The sequence below is a fragment of the Pogona vitticeps genome, chromosome 4 (genome assembly GCF_051106095.1).
Source record: "Pogona vitticeps strain Pit_001003342236 chromosome 4, PviZW2.1, whole genome shotgun sequence".
In the NCBI taxonomy this organism is placed as follows: Eukaryota; Metazoa; Chordata; class Lepidosauria; order Squamata; family Agamidae; genus Pogona; species Pogona vitticeps.
This window is the reverse complement of record NC_135786.1, coordinates 181,250,962-181,273,929: the sequence shown is the minus strand read 5'-3', so window position 1 is coordinate 181,273,929 and position 22,968 is coordinate 181,250,962. Positions and strand designations below refer to the sequence as shown.

At 41.6% G+C, this 22,968-nt stretch overlaps 1 protein-coding gene across 17 annotated transcripts in view; it reads left to right on the top strand.

Annotated features, from left to right (window-relative positions):
* Nucleotides 1-22,968, top strand: part of PTPRM (protein tyrosine phosphatase receptor type M) — a 607,519-nt gene that overhangs the window by 481,820 nt on the left and 102,731 nt on the right. For 16 of the 17 annotated variants that reach the window (XM_072999591.2, XM_020793481.3, XM_072999598.2 and 13 more), the window contains one exon: nt 10,377-10,564. In XM_072999591.2, the coding sequence (XP_072855692.1) occupies nt 10,377-10,564 (188 nt within the window). Of the gene's footprint in view, nt 1-9,600; nt 9,613-10,376; nt 10,565-22,968 lie in introns of all 17 variants that reach the window. The other variant, XM_078391536.1, reaches the window with a different exon arrangement.

The following is a 22,968-nucleotide window of genomic DNA, read 5'->3' as shown; positions in this document are numbered from 1 at the left end:
ATTTATTTCAAATGTGCAAATTAATGAATTTTAAAACTTGTATGTTGGATTGATCAATATGTGTTTAAGCGATGTTCTGCATGCATTTGAAAAGTGGACGTTTTCTCTTTATAAATTTTTACATGCATTTTTCAAATGTATTCATTTTTACATGGATGCTCAGACATTCTCCAATATAAGGCTCTGTATCCCACTCATATATAGCATGGAAAATTGAGAATATTAAAACAAAAATGCCAGACAAGGTTCATCACATGCCCTTCACTATAGTAGCAGTTCTTTCTGGTGATCTATGTAACTCACACCTGTGGATGTTCCAGAGCCTGAGCAGCACATTCCTGAACCTTTCATAGCTGAGCTATAGCATTTTGACAGGATAGACCTTACACACTTCACATAACTGCAGCTATTCCTTACTGGTTAGTAGGAAATCATTGACAGTAATTTTTTCTCTTGCTTATTTATGGCACCTTAACCCATTTTGAAGACATGTACAGCTTTGGAGACAAGATTCCCAACAGCCACTTAAAGTGTCTTCCTTTCTTTTGAGAACATGCTCTTGTCTTTGATCCACAAGGAAGAAAACAACTGAAATGTCCATCTTAGGCCATCCCCTGGGAAAAAGCAACTTTTCCCTCCAAACCACCTGTGAAACAGCATCCTACTAATCCCTTTGAATAGGCAGCAATGACAAAGTCATTCCCGTCATCAGCAACAGGGTCCTAAGTCATGCAAGTTTTCACAACCTCCCTCAAAAGCTTCATCTGTAACTCACAGATCTTGCCATCAAGGGAAACACAGGGCACCATCCTGCAAAAAAGAAGTACAGTGGGGTCTTGACTTGCGAACTTAATCCGTATTGGAAGGCGGTTCGCAAGTCAAAAAGTTCGCAGGTCAATTCTGCATTTCCCATAGAAATGCATTGAAAACCATTTGATCCGTAATGGGAAGTGGCGCGGGACGCTGAGGAAGGGAAGGGAAGAGGTGCCGTCAGTCGGGGCATTCATTACATACCTGCGAGCCCCTCCGCTCGGCCCAGAAGGGGCCCACATGTCCCGCCGGCGGCGGCCTTGGTGGGAGGAGAAGGGGAGGCACTGGAGAGCAACCTCGCACAGGGAAGCCGAGCCGCTCCCGCTCCCGCGGCCCTCGACAGCCCCGAAGGAAGGCAGGCAGGGGGCGGGTTGGCGGGCAGCCCGGACGTCGGCGCTAGGGCTAGGGCTGGCCTCCTGGAGCTGGCTGCGGAGCCTGCCGGTGCTCTCCCGCTCCCGTGGCCCTCGGCAGCCCCGAAGGAAGGCGGGCAGGGGGCGGGGACAGCGCCCGCGCTGCCTCCTGGCCTTCCCGGAGCCTCTTCGTGCACCCCGGACGCCCCTTGGCAGCCCCAGCTGGGCAGCAGGCTCTCGTCTTCGTTCCCGCCTCCTTGCTCCAGGGCAGCAGATCCCAATCCTGTGCCTCTCGGGGCAAAGGAGGTGGAGGAACAGAGCTCGGCCGGCGGAGGCACCCGAAGCCCCGGGGGCTGGGCGGATGCTGTGGGGACCCTTCCTCACCACTCCTAGGAGGGCAAGGGCTGGCTCCTCCAGGCACCCTTTCGCCAGGCAGGATTGCCGCCCTTCCTCGCGTGGGCCAAGCGGCGACCTCCCGCCTCGCTCCCGGCTCCTCCCCAGCAGCCAGCTGGCCGTCCAGCAGCGCCCACGGCGCTACCCCCGTAGCCGCCCCGTTGCCTTGGAAGTGGAGGCTCCACGGGGTTTTTTTTCGAAGGGCGCCTCCCGCTCCATCTCTGGCTTCCTCGGAGGAGGCGGCCCCGCGCTGCGAGTGCCTGCCCCGCAGCTTGGAGAGAGTCCTGCGGAGCAGGTCAGCCATGCCTCGTCTCCCAACACGCCTCCTTCCTTCCTTCAACGAGTGGCCCAGGACCCCGGCGAGCCCGAGGGTCTGGCAGCAGGGTGGCCCTCGGAAGAAGGCGGCAGCGGGGGCAGGAGCGGTGGCGGCGGCAAGCGCAGCACCCGGCAGTACTGTAGCCCGCCCGGTAGGAGGAGCGCCCCATGGTCTCTCTATAGCCGGCGCTCGGTGCGAGCGCCTGGCTCTCTCGGCTCTCGCTGTTGACGAACGACAGCAGTTTGAATTTCCCGCTTTCCCCGCCTCTCCGGCCCCTCCCCCCCCCCACACTTTTTGGTTCGTACGTCAATTCTCCGTTCGCAAGTCAAAATGGATTTTTGCGGACGGAGAAGTACGCAACTCAAAAAGTACGCAACTCAGGCCGTTCGCAAGTCAAGACCCCACTGTATATCACTTTCAATAAACACTAAATTTGACTGTCATTGATTTTGGCATCTCACATAGAAAAGGGCTTCAGGGGCAAGCTGTGTCACCATCTCCATCAATGACAAACCATCATCATGGATCATTGAATACTGACAATTATTCAGTGAGGTTATTCTGTCAAATTCAACCTTCTTCTACCATGGAACGTATTCTGTGTATTTCCTATTTCTCCTCCACAACAAGAAGAGATTACCTTCTTGGATAAAAGAAGTATAAAACCTGTCTCCCCTCATCAGACTACTACAAAGATACTTCAGTGCTCCAGATATGATAAATTATGGCTAGATTTAGACCTCAGAATTGTCAACACATGCATTGCCATGCCAACATATTTCTTATGCTTTTGAGCCCAACCATATTCCCTTGTTTTGCCATTGAACAATGATATTTCCAAGCCAAAGTCCTTTGCTTCTGTCTTTCCACCACACTCTGGATATTTACAAAATGGGTGGATGTGATAGGAACACATCTCCACATGTAAGGCATAATGATGTACAGTACCTATGTAGAGACAACAGATTGGTATTGCATCGTCAAGATCACAGCTTTAAATCAATCCTCCACAGGTGTTTGGGTTTGAAGGTGGATGAGAAAAAGTCACCACTCTATCCTGTTCAGGTTATCACATTCATAGATGATAACTTTGCATCTCATTGCTTACCTTGCCAGTAAGAATGGGATTTTTAGATTTTCTTGAGTACAAATACCATAGTTTTACATTCTAAGAGTTCTACATAACTTATATCATTATAATCACCTTACAAATACCTGAATGTGATACAACTGGGAGAAAGGCCTAAATTAGAAAGCTTTGAAGTCAAGCTCCACCTAAATGTCCTGTTGCTGTTCCAGTCCTAGCTGGGATCTTTCTTTCTGAGCAGAAAGCTTAAGGAGAGCTCTAGACGTTTGTATTTCCAAGATGGCTGCCTTCTGTAGATCAGTGGTCCCCAACCTTGGGCCTCCAGATGTTCTTGGACTACAACTCCCAGAAGCCTACACCACCACCTGTTCTGGCCAGGATTTCTGGGAGTTGGTCCAAAAACATCTGGAGGCCCAAGGTTGAGGACCACTGCTGTAGATCACCCTGAGTGTTTGTGTACTGTGGAGAGCTTAAGAAAGATCACCTTTTATCTCCATGAACATTATATAAATAGGTTGTAATGGTAACTACTTTGGCTTATGAGTCAGCATTCTGCCAACAACCAGAACTGAAAGAAGTCACTCTACAAGAGCTGCGTCTGTAAGGTGGCTTTTATGAGTGCTGTTCCATTGCCAGACATATGTCATGCTATCACATGGTTACAACCCTTTAAATTTGTTCAACATTATTAATTCTTTACTAGATCTCATAAAGATGCATCTTTGACCAAACCCTGCTGTCATCTCTTTTATATGACATCTACCCACCTAACATTAACAAGTGGGCTTGCTAATCTTCTACAGATATGAATCACAGAGACCATGAAGAAGAACAGGTTGCTTATGTGTAACTAGTTCTTCAAGTGATCATTTGTGAACTCGCACCACCCAAACTCCTCCCTTTATCTGGATGGCTTGCTTCATTGCTGTGGTTTAGACTGTGGTAGACTAAAAATGATAGACTAAGAACTGAAGCAAATTGGAGGGAATAGCTGTGGTCACACACAGTGAGGTATGTGGAGATCCCAGCAACATGCTATAGTCCAGCTATGGAAGATTTCAGAATGTCTGTGCAGTAAGACCCACAGATGTCAGTTTACAGATGACTGCTTCAGGAACCAAAGTTAAAGGTAAGGAACTTGCTTTTCTTGCACTCAACAAGTTTGGGATCAGTATTCAAGTGTAAAGTGCATAGCAAAACAAATTGCTTAACTAAACGAATTATGCATAATTTATTGAGAAGATAACTTTTCCATTTACAAACTGCTTCTATTTACCTATTGTAGACACAGTCCAGTCAAATTAAAACATGTTTTAGTCCACCTGAGTCAGAGCCCTCAAAAAGACTTGGTTGTATCACATTCCATCATATATTAGGCCAATAAGTATTGTTATTATTATTATTAATCTTAGAACTGCAGAGCTGGAAGGGACTTTCTGGATCATTGAGTTCATTCTCTGTCAAAGAGACATAGTGGGGAATCAGATTTCCAATCTCTGATTCCACAGCCGGATACCTAAACCACTGAGATATCCAGCAGATATATTCGACACAGATTGCAAAGGAGTAGCAGCATTCCTTTATCATTAGTGAAGGACTGGGAGTCTCAAATAGAAACAAAATGCAAGATAACACAAAATGCGCATTCTACCAGCAATGCTGTGTAGTGGAACTGAGTGGAGTCACTAGAGCTAATGATACCTCTGCTACTTTCTTCTCATGTGTAACCATTCCATTCAGAAACTTTATATTACAAAAGGAACTGGACTACACAGCATTTAAGGACTCAGAGAGCTATTAGTTAAATCCTGATGATACTGAAAACGATCAGCTTTGTTAAATATTTTGGCAACTTGGTTTTGCACTGCCTCTCAGCAGATGCTGTTCCTTCATAATAATATAATAACTTAAAGAAAAATATACGATTTATATGAATAAATCTATTTTAAAACACCATAAATCAACTTCCAATTATTTTATTTGTTTATTTATTTACTTATTTATTTCTTTTGTCTTTTTGTGTCTTAGCCGCCTTGTAGTATTCAGGTGCCATTTCAACAACAACATATTGTAACAACACTTGTATATCGCCTTCATGCCATGCATCCCAAGGTGCTTTGCATCACAGTTTTGCTGAACAATAACTGACAGGAACTACTTGTATCTGTATTTGTGTCAGAAAATTCTGGAAGACCTGGCCATAGCTAGGGAAAATCATAACATATTTAAATTGATATTTACCTTAATTTAAGTTAAGGATACAATGTTCACAGGCTTTTCAAGGATAAGATTATATCAATTTAATGCATTAAAATGTGCATTATTGAAATGTTTAGCATATGAGTAACTCCACTGGGCAAAAGTCATTTCAGGAACTTTGTTTGTTTCCCTCATGCCAATTATCAGTTTTTAGAATCTTTCTATTAAAGAGGCTGGAGCTGGAAGGATATTTCATAGTTTTCATGAACTGTAAGATTTCTGATAATGTAAGAAAAAAGCATATTCAATATTGACATGGATCCCAAGTTGCTTTACAGTTTTACATGGTGGGAGGGGGCAGGGTTCTACTGTCCATCTGCAGCTCCCTGCAATATCTCCAGCAGCATTCCCAAAGGTCTATGCTGAAAGTCAAACTAGAAACTAGAAACTTCGTTCTTGCCTTTCCTCTATCTTAAAATCGTATTAATTTTATTGTAAATTGTTGTTGTTGTAAGCCGCCTAGAGTGGTCCTATGTGATTCAGATAGGCGGGATATTAAATAAATAAATAAATAAATAAATAAATAAATAAATAAATAAATAAATAAATATTAGTATGTTATTTAAAAGTGGTGGTCCTTCAAGAAATAAGATACATTTGACACAGACTGCAGAGGAGAAGGAGCATCCCTTTATCATTGATGAAAGACTAGAAATCTCAAATAGAAACAAAATGCAAGATAACACTAGGCTGCATATGGAATGCTTTGCATAGAATATGTTTCTCCTCAGAGGTATATCTTGCATTTAGTTACATTTCATTTTATGATTGGTTGTTAGAAAGTAAACACAAGCTTATTTTGTAGTTCTGATTGCTGAGGCACACATCTTTGAGGCACTCATATCACTGGAGGGAAATGTGTTAATCACAGGGAATATATATTCTCCTTACCATTTAGTTTGACCCCATAAACCTTGTGTTTAGAAGCTGCAGAGGACTGTAAAGTGAAAGGGTGAGTGAGAAAGCCCCATTCCATGAACGTAAACAGGCCAATATCTCTGTGTTAATGGAGCCAGGTATTAGGATAAACTATACAAGAGACATGATAATTACATTTTACCAATTGTCCTTTTCATATACCCTGCTGCCAGAATCTCTTTTGTCATACATATTTTGCTCAGTATACTCCTCTCCCTCTCTGTCTCTCTCTGTTTCTCTGTCTCTCTTAGATGGGCTCTGATGACCTGTATACTCAAGGTCTTGCCTGTGGTCTTCTGTGAACCACATATATTTGTGTGTGTGAGGGAGAGAAATGTGTGTGGAGTATTTCCTAAGACGCAGAAAACTAAGAATTTTAACATGGAATTGCAAGTCATTGTGACAAACATGACTCTGTTTCTAAACGTTGAGGAAAATTGGTGCTTCTCTGCAGAGAAGCAGTGGATTGATAGGTTGCCAACTGCTTTTCCCCTGAAACCTTGCAGCCATTCTCTCCCCCCCCCCCCCCCCAATATCCATCAAAAATAAATCTAGGGATTCTGGCAATGGTGGAGTGAGAATATTCATTTTCTATAGTGGCATGGGGCCTATATCAGAATTCCCGTAAAGCTTTGATCAATCTGTTAGCTTAGGGTCATTTAAGGGTTCTGAACATTCTGAAACTGACAACACAGATACCCTTTAAGTGCAAAACATGAAAAACTACTGAGCTCTTAGAGTTTCAAATTCTTGACCAGGAGAATAAACTGGATATCTTGGCCTCAACACAGTAGTGAGAGAGAAACACTTGCAGCTGGCATATCAAGTTACCCCAGCTCCCCACTTCTCAATTGCTAGATGTAGTTAGCTGAGGGAGATTAATAGGCTCTGCAGTCTCTTCTGGATGAAACTAATGCCTTGGATCCATTTCAGTCAGGCTTCAGGCCGCACCATGGCATGGAAACAGCATTGGTCACCCTGTTCGATGACCTGCTGAGGGAGGCTGACAGGGGCAAAATGTCTCTGCTGGTCCTCCTCGATATCTCAGCCGCCTTTGATACTGTTGACCACGATATTCTCCTGGGGAGGCTCTTCGAGTTGGGAATTGGTGGCCTGGCTCTTGCCTGGCTCCGTTCCTTCTTGGAGGACTGTCCCCAGAGAGTGCAGATTGGAGAGAGTTTCTCGGTCCCATGAAGCCTCAATTATAGGGTTCTGCAGGGCTCGATTATCTCTCCAGTGCTGTTTAATATCTATATGAGGCCGCTGGAAGGGATCATCAGGGGATGCAGGGCTTCGCGTCATCAGTACGCTGATGATACTCAGCTCTACATATTTTTTCCAACAGCATTGGATGCTGTTTCGTCCCTTGAGCGCTGCCTGGGGATGTTCAGCAGTGGATGCAGGTGAATGGACTGAGGCTGAATCCTGGCAAGACAGGGGTCCTTCGGGTGGGTGCCCCAGACATCAGTGGTCTGGGAAACACCCTTTCTTTTGGGGAGGTGACTCTTACCACCAAGAGTGAGGTTCGCAGCTTGGGTGTACATCTGGGCCCGGCGCTCACCATGGATACTTAGGTGTTGTCCCTCATTGGTCTGTTCCGCACATTTCCACCTTCAGCGGATTGCCCAGCTGCGTCCCTATCTTGATGTGGGGGTGCTCACCACTTAGGTCCATGCACTCGTAGTCTCAAGATTAGATTACTGTAATGCATTCTACATGGGGCTGCCTTTGAGACTGATGCAGAAACTTCAGATGGTACAAAATGCGGCGGCCACACTTCTTACTGGAGTGAAAAGGTGCCAACATGCTGGCCACCTTGCATTGGCTGCCCATTCATTTCTGTGTTTATTTCAAAGTTCTTACAATTACATATAAAGCCCTAAATGCTTTAGGACCTCGATATCCGGCAGAGCACCTCCTCCCACCCACTTCTGCCAGAGTCACTCATTCCAGTCAGGCAGGGTGGCTGAGGGGCCTAATGCCGAGAGAGGTCCAGAAAGAAAAAAACAAGGAACTGGGCCTTCACGGCAGTGGCCCCTCGCCTCTGGAACAACTTGCCTGTAGAGATCTGCCTGGCTCCCTCTCTGGGTGTCTTCAGAAGTAAACTCAAGACCTGGCTCTTTAGGCAGGCTTTCCCACCTGCTGTACCTTAAGTTCAGATCTTACCATCTTGGATTTATAGTGTACAGTATGTTTATTGGTTTTAACTGTTTTTAAACTTGTAATGCTGCCCAGAGTAGACCTTTGGTCTAGATGGGCGGGGTAGGAATTCAATAAAATAAATAAATAAATAGACAACAAAGCTGCTTAGCTCAGTAACTTTATAGGTAAATACTATTATAACATGGAGACAAACTAGGCTGTTAGCAGTTCAATCAGAAAACATGCTTTAAATAATTTTAATAAATACTTAGGGTGAATTTTTAAAAGCTATTACATCAGGACCGTGATTGCAGGTCAGGTGGGCAAGGGTAACAGTGATAATACATAAAGAAATGTCAGATGATTGTTTGAATGAATGTACATGAAGAAACTACAGTGATCTAAGGGCTGGCAAAATGTACTCCTCCAGATGTTGTTGGACATTGTTTATGTAGGCCAAGATGGCTGGGGAGTGGATGTTCAGCAACAGCTAAAGGGTCATATTCTGCCCACCCCTGCTATGATAGTGTAGTGAATATTGAAGGTTGACATGATAAATTCCAGCAGAAGAGTCTCATATTATCATGACTTTGGTTTCCTGCTTCATAAGAACAGTTAACACATTAAATTTTCTGGCTTATTTTTACACTGTAGTAAGATTTCCATATAAAAGTTGTGGTGCAAATTCACCCTATTGCTACAATCCATAAACTTCATCACATGATGGGCTGTCATTTAATCTTGTTTGGTCCCACATAATTGGATAGGAGTGTGTCAGCCTAAATATGACTGTTTATTGATTTCAGGGTAACCGTGCAGTTTGGTAAGCTGAAAGATTATAGTTAAACTGCCTTGTAGCAAAAAGTGACCAAGGTCCAAAGGAATCAGGAGATGGGCAACACCCTTCTCCTGAACCCCATCCCAGAATTTCCTTTCAAGTAGCATGGTCTGTCATAGGGGATAGTTGGGGGGAAAGAAAGTCCACTTGTAGCTTTTAAAGTGTTCATGGATTTAGGGTCATTAATGAATTTGGGGGTTTAAGCAACAGGGAGGAAACATTATATTTAAATCTCAGTTGTAGATCTTATTTTTCACATCCTATACTGAAGTGCCATCTCAATTTAATAAAAGAAAAGAAAATTATATTGACTATTCAACTCTTCCCATTATAATATATTAGGCTATGATAATAGGAAGCCAGACTGAAGGCACTTAAATTGCAAATATAAAAATAACCTTTAATTATTACTGTAGTGCTGTTGCTTATGGCCTGTTTCCTTTTTCTTCTCCTCCTCTTTTTCTCCTGATATGTATCTTCTTTAAAGTGCCAATAAATGGTAAGTTGCCCATTTGCCCCATTGAAGAAGTGTGGAAGGGGTGGGAGATGGTTGGCTTCATACCAGTTTTGACAACCCCGTGGGGTTATGTTGTGTGTTAGCTTGCATGTCAGTTGGCATATAACATTTCATGCCTCATGTGATGGCCCATGTTATTTTGTTTATTTAATACTACAGCATGCTAATTTAAGTCAGAACATTAACCTCAACCAAATTATTCCTCTCATTTACCCTCTTGTATTTCTTTCCTAGTGTTGTATCAAATCTACATTTCCACCTTCTTTTCCCCCTTCTGGCTTTATAATCTATATTGTTTTATGCATTTAAAATATATATATGTGCTTTCACTATCATCTGTCCTGAATCACCGTGAAAGAGATAATAAAAAGTTTACTAATCCAGGAAGTGTTCAAGTCCGTTTTTATCTAACGGGGACTTGATGAAGTTTCAACCTGAAACTTCTGTACCATTTAGAACTAAACACCTAAACAGTTTAAATTACCTAATTTATTAGTATATTTAAACAAACAAACAAAACTATTTGATATCAACTATGCAACATTTTCATTGTAAACCAACAGAATTTTGGCTCTCTCCAGTACATCTTAATTATCCCCCTGAATAAATTATTCAGTGAAGTTCATTTTGTGTGTATGTTGCTTAGATAGAGATAAAAGGTGCTGATGGTGTCAAAAACAAGATATCATAAACTGCTGTGAAACACAGGGAAGAGCCTGGTATATTATTCAGTATTCTTTTCCTAGATGAAACTCACACAATGGGCAGTGACACAAGCAGCCTGGTCCAGTCACACACCTACAAGAAGCGAGACCCTGCAGATGTACCATACCAGACTGGGCAGCTCCATCCAGCCATCCGTGTTGCCGATTTGCTCCAGCACATTACACAGATGAAGTGTGCAGAAGGCTATGGATTCAAGGAAGAATATGAGGTCAGCTTCAAATTATCCATGATGTTCGGTCATCTTTTCTTTCTTTCTTTTTTCTTTTTTCTTTCTTTTTTTTTTTTTTTTTTTGACAATCTTTTTCATTGCAAAATGCGAAGCAATACCCAAAGCAGTGAAAAAAGTTGGTAAATGTGAAGTTGACAGGATGCTAGTGTATAGCCATCATTGCTAGTAATGACTGATTGTTTCAGCCTCCGTAAGTTTATCTCCTCCTAAGTTGGTGCACAGTGCCATAACTTATTGGAATGAATTCCTTGCTTTAACTCTGCTTTGCTAGTTGAAGTATATCCTTCTGTCTGTCTTGAATCTCTCACCATTATGATTTTTTATGTGGGTTGGTGGGTGAGGAGGTTAGGGTTTTCTTGGGTACTTTGTTCAGCACTATCATAGACTGTCATTGCTGTCACTGTCATTTCTAACATTGCCGCCTGAAGTGGCATCTTACTCAGCATAATTATAAAGATGGCCCTGACATGGAGAGTGGCACTTTCCTTCCAGGGTTTGTGGGATTTCTAGAACCAAGTCCAGATAGGATAAGTCCCAGGAGCACTCGGCATATTCTTTGGTCCCAAGGTACACTGCCAAGGTACTATCCCAGGGTTTATCACAACAGTTTTTCCAGCAACATCTCATTGTCATCTTGCTTCCAAATAATTTAGAAGGGCTGCTCTTTAGGTGAGCATGCCTGCTTGAATGTTCATAACCTTCCTGATCTTAGCCCAGTCTGGAGAGTTTGAAGTGAAACCAAGAGAGAGATGCTAGCATAGTAACTGGTTTTCTGTGTAGGGATGAGATAAGGTTTGTAAGCTGGGAGATTTCCAGGCAAGATGTAACATTTCTTATCTCTGTCCCATTGCACAAAGCTTTTGCCTATTTTGCCTTGATTTAGAAAGCACATTCATTTTTCTGCAGGAGACAATACAAAAAGCAGCAACATTTTCTGAAAATAATTTGGTGAATGCAGAAAGCTAGTTTTTGTTGTAGATGTTTATTCAGCCATTTTCAGAGGCATTGTTGCTTCACATGCATTAGCAGTGGCAAGGCACAGCCAAATCACACCTCCAACCTGCACACTCTTCAGATGTTCTTATTTTATATTCAGCAACACCAGCTGAGTCAGTCAATGGCAGAAATCGCTATATGTTGCTTTTTTATTGTATAGTCTACAAATAATGACCATAACAAAGAGCTATGGGGAACATTGGACAGAAGACCAGCAAGCATTTTTTATAAATACCAAAACAGAAAATATGTCTTTTTATAAATACCAAAACAGAAAACATGTCTTCCTGGAAATACATGTTCCTTGTCTAGCTTCTCTGCTTACATAAATGGTGGTAATGGTTTTAAAATTCCTAAACAATACAGTGGGGTCTTGACTTGAGAACTTAATCCGTATTGGAAGGCGGTTCTCAAGTCAAAAAGTCTGTAAGTCAAGTCTCCATTGACCTACAGTGCATTGAAAACTGATTAATCCCATAACAGGCCGTTTTTGTTCCATTTTGGTTTTTTTCTGGTCTGTAAGTCAAATCTCAGTCTGCAAGTCAAACCTAAATTTTGCGGCCAGAGAAGTCTGTAACTCAAAAAGTCTGTAAGTCAAGCTGTCTGTAAGTCAAGGGTCCATTGTACAGGCATGTTACAGTTGAACTAGAACAAATGTGAGAAAGGAATCCACTGTAGTGTAAACTGTAAGAATTCATATTTGTATTTGTGTTTTAAAACACATTACACTGCTTTTCTGATATATGTAACTTACAAAAAAAAAGAAATAACTAAATACAGTGCTGTGCCTAGTAGATTCCTATTTAGGTTCACTGTAGACTTCACATTATTGTGGAGTGCTACAGCTATAATATTAGATATCGTCCATGCAGGGTAAAGGTAAAGGTTCCCCTTGACAATTTGTCCAGTCATGTCCAACTCTAGGCGGCGGTGCTCATCTCCGTTTCCAACCCACAGAGCTAGCGTTTGTCCGAAGACAGTCTTCCGTGTTCACGTGGCCAGCGCGACTAAACACGGAAAGCCATTACTTTCCCACCGTGGTGGTACCTATTTATCTTTTTGCTTCCATTTTGCATCCTTTAGAATCGCTAGGTTGGTAGGAGCTGGGACAAGCGACAGGGGCTCACTCCATCATGTGAATTCGATCTTACTACTGCAGGTCTTCCCACCTTGCAGCACAGAGGCTTCTGCAGTTTTACCCGCAGCACCACCATGTCCCTTCCATGCAGGTTACTCTAACTGAAAGGCTAAGGCTGCAATCCTGAACACAGTTGCTTCTGCAAAATTCTTACTAAAATCCTTCAGCATTGCATAAGTAATGCTGAATTACACTCTTAGTGATTCTCCTCGAAACATTTCATAGTAATGAGAACACATTAAGCCATAAACTTTAGTTTATCTTGAAGTAAGACCACTTTACTGTTTTAAAAGTTACTCAGCCTTTTTGATTTCATTCACTAATCCATTCACTCACTGAATGACATTTTCTCCACCATTGTTGTTATTTAGTCGTTTAGTCATGTCCGACTCTTCATGACCCCGTGGAGCAGAACATGCCAGGCCCTCCTGTCTTCTGCTGCCTCCCAGAGTTGGGTCAAATTCATGTTGGTAGCTTCAATGACACTCTCCAACCATCTCATCCTCTGTCGTCCCCTTCTCCTCTTGCCCTCACTCTTTCCCAACATCAGGGTCTTTTCCAGGGAGTCTTCTCTTCTCATGAGATGGCCAAAGTATTGGAGCCTCAGCTTCAGGATCTGTCCTTCGAGTGAGCACCATAGATGTATTTATTCATATTTGCCTGTTGAAAATCCAAGGGCACTTTGGGGCTGCTGCCAAAAGATTGGCAAAATGATACCCAAATCAAATGATCTGTTGCAAGAACAGGAAATGGTTTGTAGATTGTCAAAATATACTCAGCAACATGACACCTACTTTAAGCAAAGTGTCTCCAGCTTTCTTCATAAAGTTTTCCTTAATCAACTTAACACTGCAGCAACATTCTGCATCATAGAAACATAAATTCCCATCACTGTTCCAAGCAGGGATAGCTAGATAAAATATAGATAGTCATCAATATATCTAGATATTTCCTCAAACTATTCAACTGCATATAAATCTCACTTTCAGAACAGAATTCCAGGGCTGCTTATTCCATCTTAATATGGAGTCTCTTCACATCAGCAAAACATTCCAGTCTTGACTCGTTTAGGCAAACATATATGAGTGGCTACATGTCTTTTCTCTGTTCACATAAATTTGATGAGTCAGTACACCTCACCATCTTTTGTGCAGTTTTCGTTTTATGGCTGATATGGTGGGTACCTATTCAGAGTTGTTAATATTTAAGTATTCAAGAGCAATCCACTTTGCACTTGGAGATGAACCACATCGAGCCTTAGACTCATGCAAACACCTGTTCTTTTCTTTCCTTATCAACCTCCACTCCATTTTAGATTTAGTGTTCAATATTATTTTTGAATTCTATATGCCAGAAGTCCGGGAACGGCCAGGGTAGGCGGCATGGAGAGGCTTTAAGCGGCGGGGACAGGCTGGGGGGTGGACCGGGGAGCTTGAAGCTTCTCCGCGCCGCTTACCCAGGCCGTTCCCGGACTTCTGGAAGTCTGGGAACGGCCTGGGTAAGCAGCGCGGAGAGGCTTCAAGCTTCCCGATTCACCCCCCAGCCTGTCCCCGGAGCTCGGAAGGGAATTGTCGGCAGGGGACGGTGGCTTCGGGGTCCTTCCGAGGCCGCAGCCCACTGCCGACATTTTCCCCCAGCTGAGCAGCGGGGCTTGGATCCGAGCCGCGGCGGCTACCCCAGCCATGGCCGGACTCTAGGGAGTCCAGCCATGGCTGAGGTAGCCGCCGTGGGTCAGATCCAAGCCGCGGGGGGAGAGAGAAAACCGGATAATCCGTTCCAATTGGAACGGATTAACCGGTTTTCAGTGCATTCCTATGGGAAATGGTGCTTCACATAACGATGTTTTCACATAACGTTTTTTTTTTCTGGAACCAATTAACATCGTTATGCGAGGCACCACTGTACTATTAACTGGTTTGTCAAGTTCTGCAGTCATCTGGAAAATAAGCAAATGCTTTTCTAATTTATTAAAGTCATGCTGAAGGGGAAATGTGCAAGTCATCCACTTTCTTAGACTTGTTGTCTAATACTCTTGTTATGTGCTATCAAGCTGGAACCAACTTAAAAGGTAAAGGTAAAGGTTCCCCTTGACAATTTTTGTCCAGTCATGTTCAACTCTAGGGGGCGGTGCTCATCCCCGTTTCCAAGCCATAGAGCCAGCGTTTTGTACGAAGACACTCTTCTGTGGTCACGTGGCCAGTGCGATTTAGACACGGAACGCTGTTACCTTCCCACGGAGGTGGTCCCTATTTATCTACTTGCATTTGCATGCTTTCGAACTGCTAGGTTGGCGGGAGCTGGGACAAGCGATGGGAGATCACTCCGTCGCATGGATTCGATCTTACAAATGCTGGTCTTCTGACCCTGCAGCACAGGCTTCTGCGGTTTAGCCCGCAGCGCCACCACGTCCCTGGAACCAACTTACAGCAACTCAAATAGGGCTTTAAAGCAGTGGTGGGATTCAAATAAATTAACAACCGGTTCTATGTCCTAATGATTGATTGATTGATAAATAAATAAATAAATAAATAAATAAATAAATAAATAAATAAATAAATGCCCAGGACAGTGGGATCTGATGAGGGTTTCTTCCATAGTGGTCTCCCTACTGCCTATTATCACAACTACCTCTCACATGATTAAGACATCTGGATAACTGTACTGTATCTCTTTGGGCATACCACTGCTGTTACCCTCACCATGGGCTTGTGCCAAAAACGCACACACAAACACACACACACCTCACAGTGAGTGCTTATGACCAAGTTTGACAGAGAACTGACACATCTTTCCTTTACCTCCAATTTCGCCCTATAGCTCACCAGTAAAAATTGCTTCCCTCCCCTTTCCTGCTCCTGAAATGACTGATAGCTCAGTTTGTTGTTAACTGGAGGCCAGCTTTGCACACCTGCAGAAGTTGTTGCTGACAAATCCATTAAAGCTGTTAATCAAATTTCTATTCCAAAGAACTCGACCTCTCCATTTCTCCCCATATCAAAAATCAAGGAACTGTCATACGATAGTGACGAACCCTGTCACATCTGCTCTGTGGATCTCTGTACTTCTACTGCAACACACAAAGAAATTTGACCAGAAATTTAAAACTTCAGAAGATTCCTGGTGAAAAGAATGTGAACAACTGCTCTTCCAGGTGTAGGGATTTACTTTTATTTTATTTATTTATTTATTTATTTATTCAATTTCTACCCCGCCCCTCTAGACAACGTCTACTCGGGGCGGCTTACAAACATTACCTTACAAAATATCTACAGGGCCCTTTGGCATTACTGAGCATGCGCGCGCACACACACACACACACACAAAATAACTCTTTTTGAAAACCAGAATTAGAATTCTAGCCGCTTTGGGAAGAAGAAGGAGGTGGACTTTGCAACTTACAGACTTTGCGGCAAAAATTGAGACCAGGGGCAACAGACGTTGCTCACCCCTGCTGTACATAGATATTATATTTAAATTATTCAAGAGAATTATGCTTCTCATAAGTTTCCTTAAACTGCTGTTGTGCTACACAAAACTTTAATTTGCTAAAACCCAGTCTGTGTCTAAAATATAGAAAATTAGACACATTTTTCTCCCCATATCTGCACACATGGGAAAATAGTAAAACCGCATAAGAACCTAAGAGGAGCCCTGCTGGATTAGGCCAAGGGCCCATCTCAGTCCAGCATCCTGGATCTCTCAGTGGCCCCATCAGATGCCTCTGGGAGCAAAGAGACAACTAGACGCCTGTCTCCTGATCCCCCTTCCCTGCATCTGGAATTTGAAGGGACCTTCCTTTTAAGCCTGGAGACCTCAGCAACCACTGCCTCAGGGTCAAGCCTGTAGTTATGCAGAGTGTGACAACTACCTCATGTCATGAAATGGCAGGAAATTATTAGTAACTTAGGGTTACTTGTTGTATTTTTACTGACAGAATTGGGGAGAGGTGCTTGCAGGATTTTCTGCTTCACACTACTTCACGAATTGTCTTTGGGTGGCCCTGAATGATTTCACATACCTTCATCAGTACATTATTATCTACTACAGCACTATCTAGTTATGGAAATATACAGATTGAACAAGGAACAAGACAGGGATGTAAAAACATGTTGACTCAGCAGTAGGCTGCCAGACACTTCCTCCCCCCGCCCCCCACCCCCCAATTCACCAACAATGTGGTTGTTGAAGTTCCTCTGGCTTTTGTTCTCTTAACTGCAGTTTAACATTATCAATGACTTGTTTCCATAAATGTTTACTGGAAGCTACCTCTAGACTGCTCCTATTTCATGCCCCAAAGCTACCACATTTGTAACGAAATTGTAGGCTGGTAGTATTAATGATGACAGTGAAGTAGAATTCTCTCCAGAGAAATTTTTCAAGAGAAATCAAATTTTTCACAGAGACAAAATAGGACATGCTTATATGCTTGCAAATAATAACATCCTGCCTTTCACAACAACCCTTAACATTAAGTAATGCAATTCAGAGAGGGACAGACTGGGACTCCAGAGTCCTGCATTCGAATTCCCATTCAGGCGTGGAAACTCACTGAGGGCGTGGAACTGGTAAAACGTAAAGCCACTCCTTAGATATCTCAAATATCTTTAAATATCTCACTTGCCTTGAAAGGCCCATTAGGGTCATCTTGAATGGCACATAACACACATGTAAAGCAAAGATGAACTTGAGAATAACTCTCAAATTCTCTGACCCCTTCTGAAGAAAAAGTTCTTACCACAAAGCAACAGTAACAAAGCTTTTTCTGTAGCACAAGCAAGAGAGGGCTGCCACCCTGGGATTTGGAACTGGTCTCTGAACAACGTCACAATCATTTAATCCCTCCCCATTCCAGGTTCTGCAGAAAAGCTGGAGGCAACAGGAAAAGAGGAAAACCAAATGTGAGATGGATTGACACCATCAGAGAACCCACAGGGTTGAGTTTGCAGTAGCTGTGCAGGGCTGTTGAGGACAGCACAAAGGGGCAATGTTGATAGCATGTAACAACAACAGAAGCTTAAAACAGCTTGCTGACACACAGAGGACTGTCCCAATTAACAAAATTATGATCATCTTTGCAGACACCCTTGGCCTGATCAGATCGTATGGCAGATACTCTGGACTGCCAAAAAAGATGAGTAAGTGGGTTCTCGATCCAATTAAGCCTAAATTATCTCCAGAGGCAAAAAGAAAAAAACACACAAACAAACAAACCTGAGGCTGTCCTACTTCGGGCACATCATGAGAAGGCAGGCATAGATTGAAAAAGACCATAATATTTGGAAAGGTGGAAGGCAGCAGGAAAAGAGGAAGGCTAAATGCAAGATAGACCTACTCCCTAAGGAAACCACAAGCTTGAGTTTGCAACAGATGGGCAGGGCTGTTGAGGCCAGGCCATGTTGGAGATTGCTCATTCCTGGGGTCACCCTAAGTAGAAACCACAGGCTTTGTATGGATTCCCTGCATCTAACTGCCAATTCCAAAAAAGTTGAAAGGTTATTCCCTTAATTGGTTGTTGTGAGTTTTTCGGGCTCTTTGGCCATGTTCTGAAGGTTGCTCTTCCCGAAAAACCCACAACAACCATCAGATCCCGGCCATGAAAGCCTTTGCAAATAAATGCCCTTACCAGCTTTTAAATTTTTTAATCATCATCATAATAAAATATAATACCATCCCCTCCTCCTGACCAAGCCTGGTTCCCCATTAGTTTTTCCATAGATCCTAAATACTAGATTTCTGCATACCAATGAAAAAATTGGCATGTTATGCCCTCCCTCCCTGAAAATCTAAACATAGTGGCCTATATCATAAATGTTCATTTTCCCTTGAAAGGACATCACTGGAGGGAGGCAAATTAACTTCATGTTAAAAAGCATTAACTCATGGTGGCAAAATGTGGTTATGTTTCTTGGGGCACCTGATGAACACAATTAAACTTAAGCATGTGTTAATCACAAATACAGGAATAGTCTGGCATATTAGGACTCTGGAGACCAGGGTTCAAATCCTCACTCAGCCATGGAAATTCACTAGGAGTGGAAATTGTAAAATCACTCTTTAAAAACATATACTTTCTTTGAAAACCTAGTTGCTGTAAGTTAATTTTGCATAACTAATTAATCACCAACAGGCTTCTGACCTTTTTTCTCCAAAGTTCAGGTATTTATTTATTTCAAAAAATAGAAGTATCAAATTTTCTAAACTCAAACACAATAACAATTACATAAATGCTAAAAGGTCCTAAAGGGAATCCTGTTGAAATAATTTTCAAAATATATTTTACATGATAAAATATCATTTCATTTTCCTCCTTCCATTTCTCAAGACTGCATGGCAAACAGCTAAGGCAGGGAAATATTTAATAAAAAGCGGCTTTTTGCTCAGACATAGTCTGCTTTATGTATTATACTTACCTACTTACTTGAATAATCTTAAAAATGAAAGCTTGTGAAAGCCAGTTTGAACAGTCCACTGAAGATGCTGGTCACAGAGACAAATGCAGCATGCATGCTTGAATTAACATGCTCTGTGTGCCCTTTCCTCCTCCTCTTCCTCTCAGTCCCTCCAGCCCCCACCCCCACCCCCAGCCTGAAGGTCTGGATAGTTTCCCTTTGATATGTTGATCTGCTCTGCTTTAACCCTGGCCTGGTGGTAAATCTTACTAGTGTTAAAAAGCTGATAGCTGTCTTCCTGTTTTTGAGTGAACGATCAATGTGTGCCATTTGTCTCCACAAATTGTCAGAGCAACAGCCTTAGTTACGTTTAACTTGGGAAAAAACACATAGCCCCCCTCCCCCCTGCCCCTCGCTGGTCACCTGGCCTTTAGGAAACGGTTCGGCGAACTATTATCAGATTTAGGAAACGGTTCCATGGAACCGGTGCGAACCTGCCGGATCCCACCTCTGCTTTAAAGGTATGTGAGATATTTAAGGAGTGATTTTGCCTGTTCTGCCTCCACAATTAATTTCCATGGCTAAGTGGGGATTTGAAATCAGACCTTCTGAGTCCTAATCTGTCACTCTATCCATTACATCTCTGTATTCTTTTACGTTACATCTGAGCCGGCATAGTATATTTAGTTTCTTTTGTTTCTATTATAATTATTTGATGATTATCAAATTTTGTTTGTTTCTCCTTTATTTAATCTTTATTTTCTTTGTTTTATGCTTTTTATAAAAGGTGAATGAAATTAATATTTTAGGAAAGCTAATAAGAATTACATTTGTCACAAGTTATCTAGTTATTTAGTTTCATTGTTTCAAAGCAGGAGATGATCCTTAATGCTGAGTTACTGATATAAATTCCAGTCTTCATTTACATGCAAAAAGATCTTGGCTGAACAGCTATATCCTCTATTAATAGAGAACATTTGTGCAAGTATGCACATTAAAGAATGTTAGAACAAACTTTGTTCAATGTCTCTGAGATCACTGATGGCACTCACATCTGTTCAGTGATTCTCTTTTGCAATGAACAAAAGCGCTCCTCCTGAATAAACAATATCCCCCAATCCCCCATTCTCTTTCATTGATTTAACTCTATGTTTCTTAATGACTGTCTCTATTCATATTGCTGTGGGAGGAGCATGTTAACTGCTGTAAAAGTATGATTTTTCACTCATCAGAAAATGCCTCTAGCACTTTTGTGTTGAATAAAATGACATCATGTTACTATAGCTATAGTTATTTAAATTTCAGTAGATCGAGGTGGGGATGTGGGGTGGGCTGCAGTTGATGGTTGCATGCCAAAGACACTACAAAATTTAGTGTCTGTTAGTCTCATGTCCTTATGCTGTCCTGTAGTGTTCTGTGACTTCTGAAATCTTTTTAAATAAATGCCATAGGGTAGATATGGGAGATAAAGTTAGTACAAAAATGTTAATCTTGTAGTACCATTGGTATTTGAATGACATCAATTCCTTCCTTACCATCCTTTTTTGGTTTAGCTGAACATTATAACAATGTTACATGTAATCTGGGGGACCGCTCTGCCATGCAGAAAAATAATCTAGTGAAACCCTCTTTTCAGCTGGTACATCTTCAGGCTATAGAGGTTTATCTTATGTCTGAATTAACCCCCTGCCCTTGACATATAACACTTGAAATAGTAGCATAGTAGAGAGAATATAATTCTAGAGTATTTGTCTTCAGCATTCTACTTTTATGCTTGTGTAATGTTCACTTGAACTGTTATTGTACAGTAAATCATCCCAATAATTATAGTAAGTGGACTACAAACATTTAAAATAGGAATCATGTGCACACTTAGGAATAAGTCCCATTAAGCTCCATGGAATATAAAGTCCAAGGAACATCTGTGATACAAGACTGTAAGTTTTCAATGCATGTGTTTGGAATGAACTTCTCAGCAGAGATCAGTAAGAGCAAAATTAGTAAGTTGGTAGACATCAAAGCAGCAGGTTCTATCAATAATATCAGTGAAAATGTGGGGTTGCCTGATATGTTGATTATGTTGTTTGTCAAGTCTTTGAGGTGCATTGGATGAATGAGATTCTTGCATAAGTTTTCTGAGCATTTTTTTCTTTTAAGACAAAAATATGTTTAAATGTTCAGGCAATACACCTTCAATTGTAGATTTGACAGATATATTCAATATATTAAAAAACTGACATAGTGAAGTAATAGAGAAAATGCAAAGCAAAGATTCAAGCTGATGAATGTATTACTGAAATATGGCACTAAATTTTTTGATCACACATAACAATCTTTTTATGTGTTGTATTCTTTTCAAAATCGCAGTCATTTTAGCTTTATTTCAAAACAAGCTATTCCATTAATGCACAAAGAAATCAACTGGTGTCTTTCACTTGGATAGCACACATTAATTTTTATTGGATGGAAAGCAATATAACTCGTTTTATATTTTATTATTGTCCTTAAAAGAACATTAAACATCAATTTATTTACTTATAAATTATGCAAATAGTCTTTTACTTGTAATTACGGTATTCATTATTAATTATCAACGTTCCGTTTTCATTTTGCATGGATTGTATGTGTTGTCTACAAATAATTAGGTACTTTCCTTTATTCTCTTTTTTTAATTAATTGTTATTCTTAGCTAGCCAGTAGATTTTAAATTGGTTTGGTTAGAGTTGACTTTTAAAATCATATCGGTATTTCTTTATGAGACATTCATCTTTGAAGTCATAATGATGTATATCTCATGGCTGAAGAGGTTGTTATGTAGGTTTGTCTTCTGATAAGCTACTAAAAGGTAGCATACATCTCTCCCTTCCCCTTCTAACAGAGAAAGAAACAGACACACTTCTCACTAAATCAGTACAGTAGTTTTTCATATTAAAACCCTGCACAGGGAGATGTTTTAGCTGAAACATACAATTAAAAGTGTGGAATCTAGAAATTCAACATCTTGTAGCACCGAGTAGACATGGTCTAGAGGGGCGGGGTATAAATTTAATCAATCAATAAATAAATAATAGCACAATATGATTCACAAAAATCTGCTAATACACTGAGAATGTGGAAATACATTGAGGAAAGGGAGAAATTGAAACAAGAGGGTAAGGAAACAGTCTGCTTCTACATGCTACTCTGTAATCTTCATAGAAACTCCAGTTTATTCTGCATTGGTCATACCTCATCTAGAACACTGGTTCTTAACCTTTGTTCCTCAGATGTTTTTGGACTGCAACTCCCAGAAGCCTTCACCATCAGCTCTGCTGGCTGGGGTTTCTGGGAGTTGCAGTCCAGAAACACCTGAGTAACAAAGGTTAAGAACCACTGATCTAGAACACCAGACAGATTTCATTTGCATCCAGTTTTGGATGTGGACAAGTTAGGGCTGGAAGTTAGAAGATATTATTGATTATTATTGGAATACAGCTTGTATGAGAAAAGGATTAAGGAACTGATCATGTTTAGCCTGGAAAAGAAATGACTGAGGAAGATCATAATAGCCATCTTCAAATACCTGAAGCTCTTTGCACATTATACTTTAGGAAGTCAATGGGTAGCCTCTTTCACTCTTATGTACTTTGGCAGGAAAACCTTGCATTGCCCCACACACTGGCTTTGTATAAGAGCTGGCTGGGAATCAAGCTATGTCCTAGCAAGAAGAATCTCTTTATCCATCACAGGTACAAGACTATGATTGTTCCTGGGGACACTCATTGGCTATGACAATATGAAAGATGTGGGTACTTACTGCGTACATGGTCTGGTTTAGGGAGCAAGTGAGGTTCTAAATTCCATTTAACATCCTGCAGAAG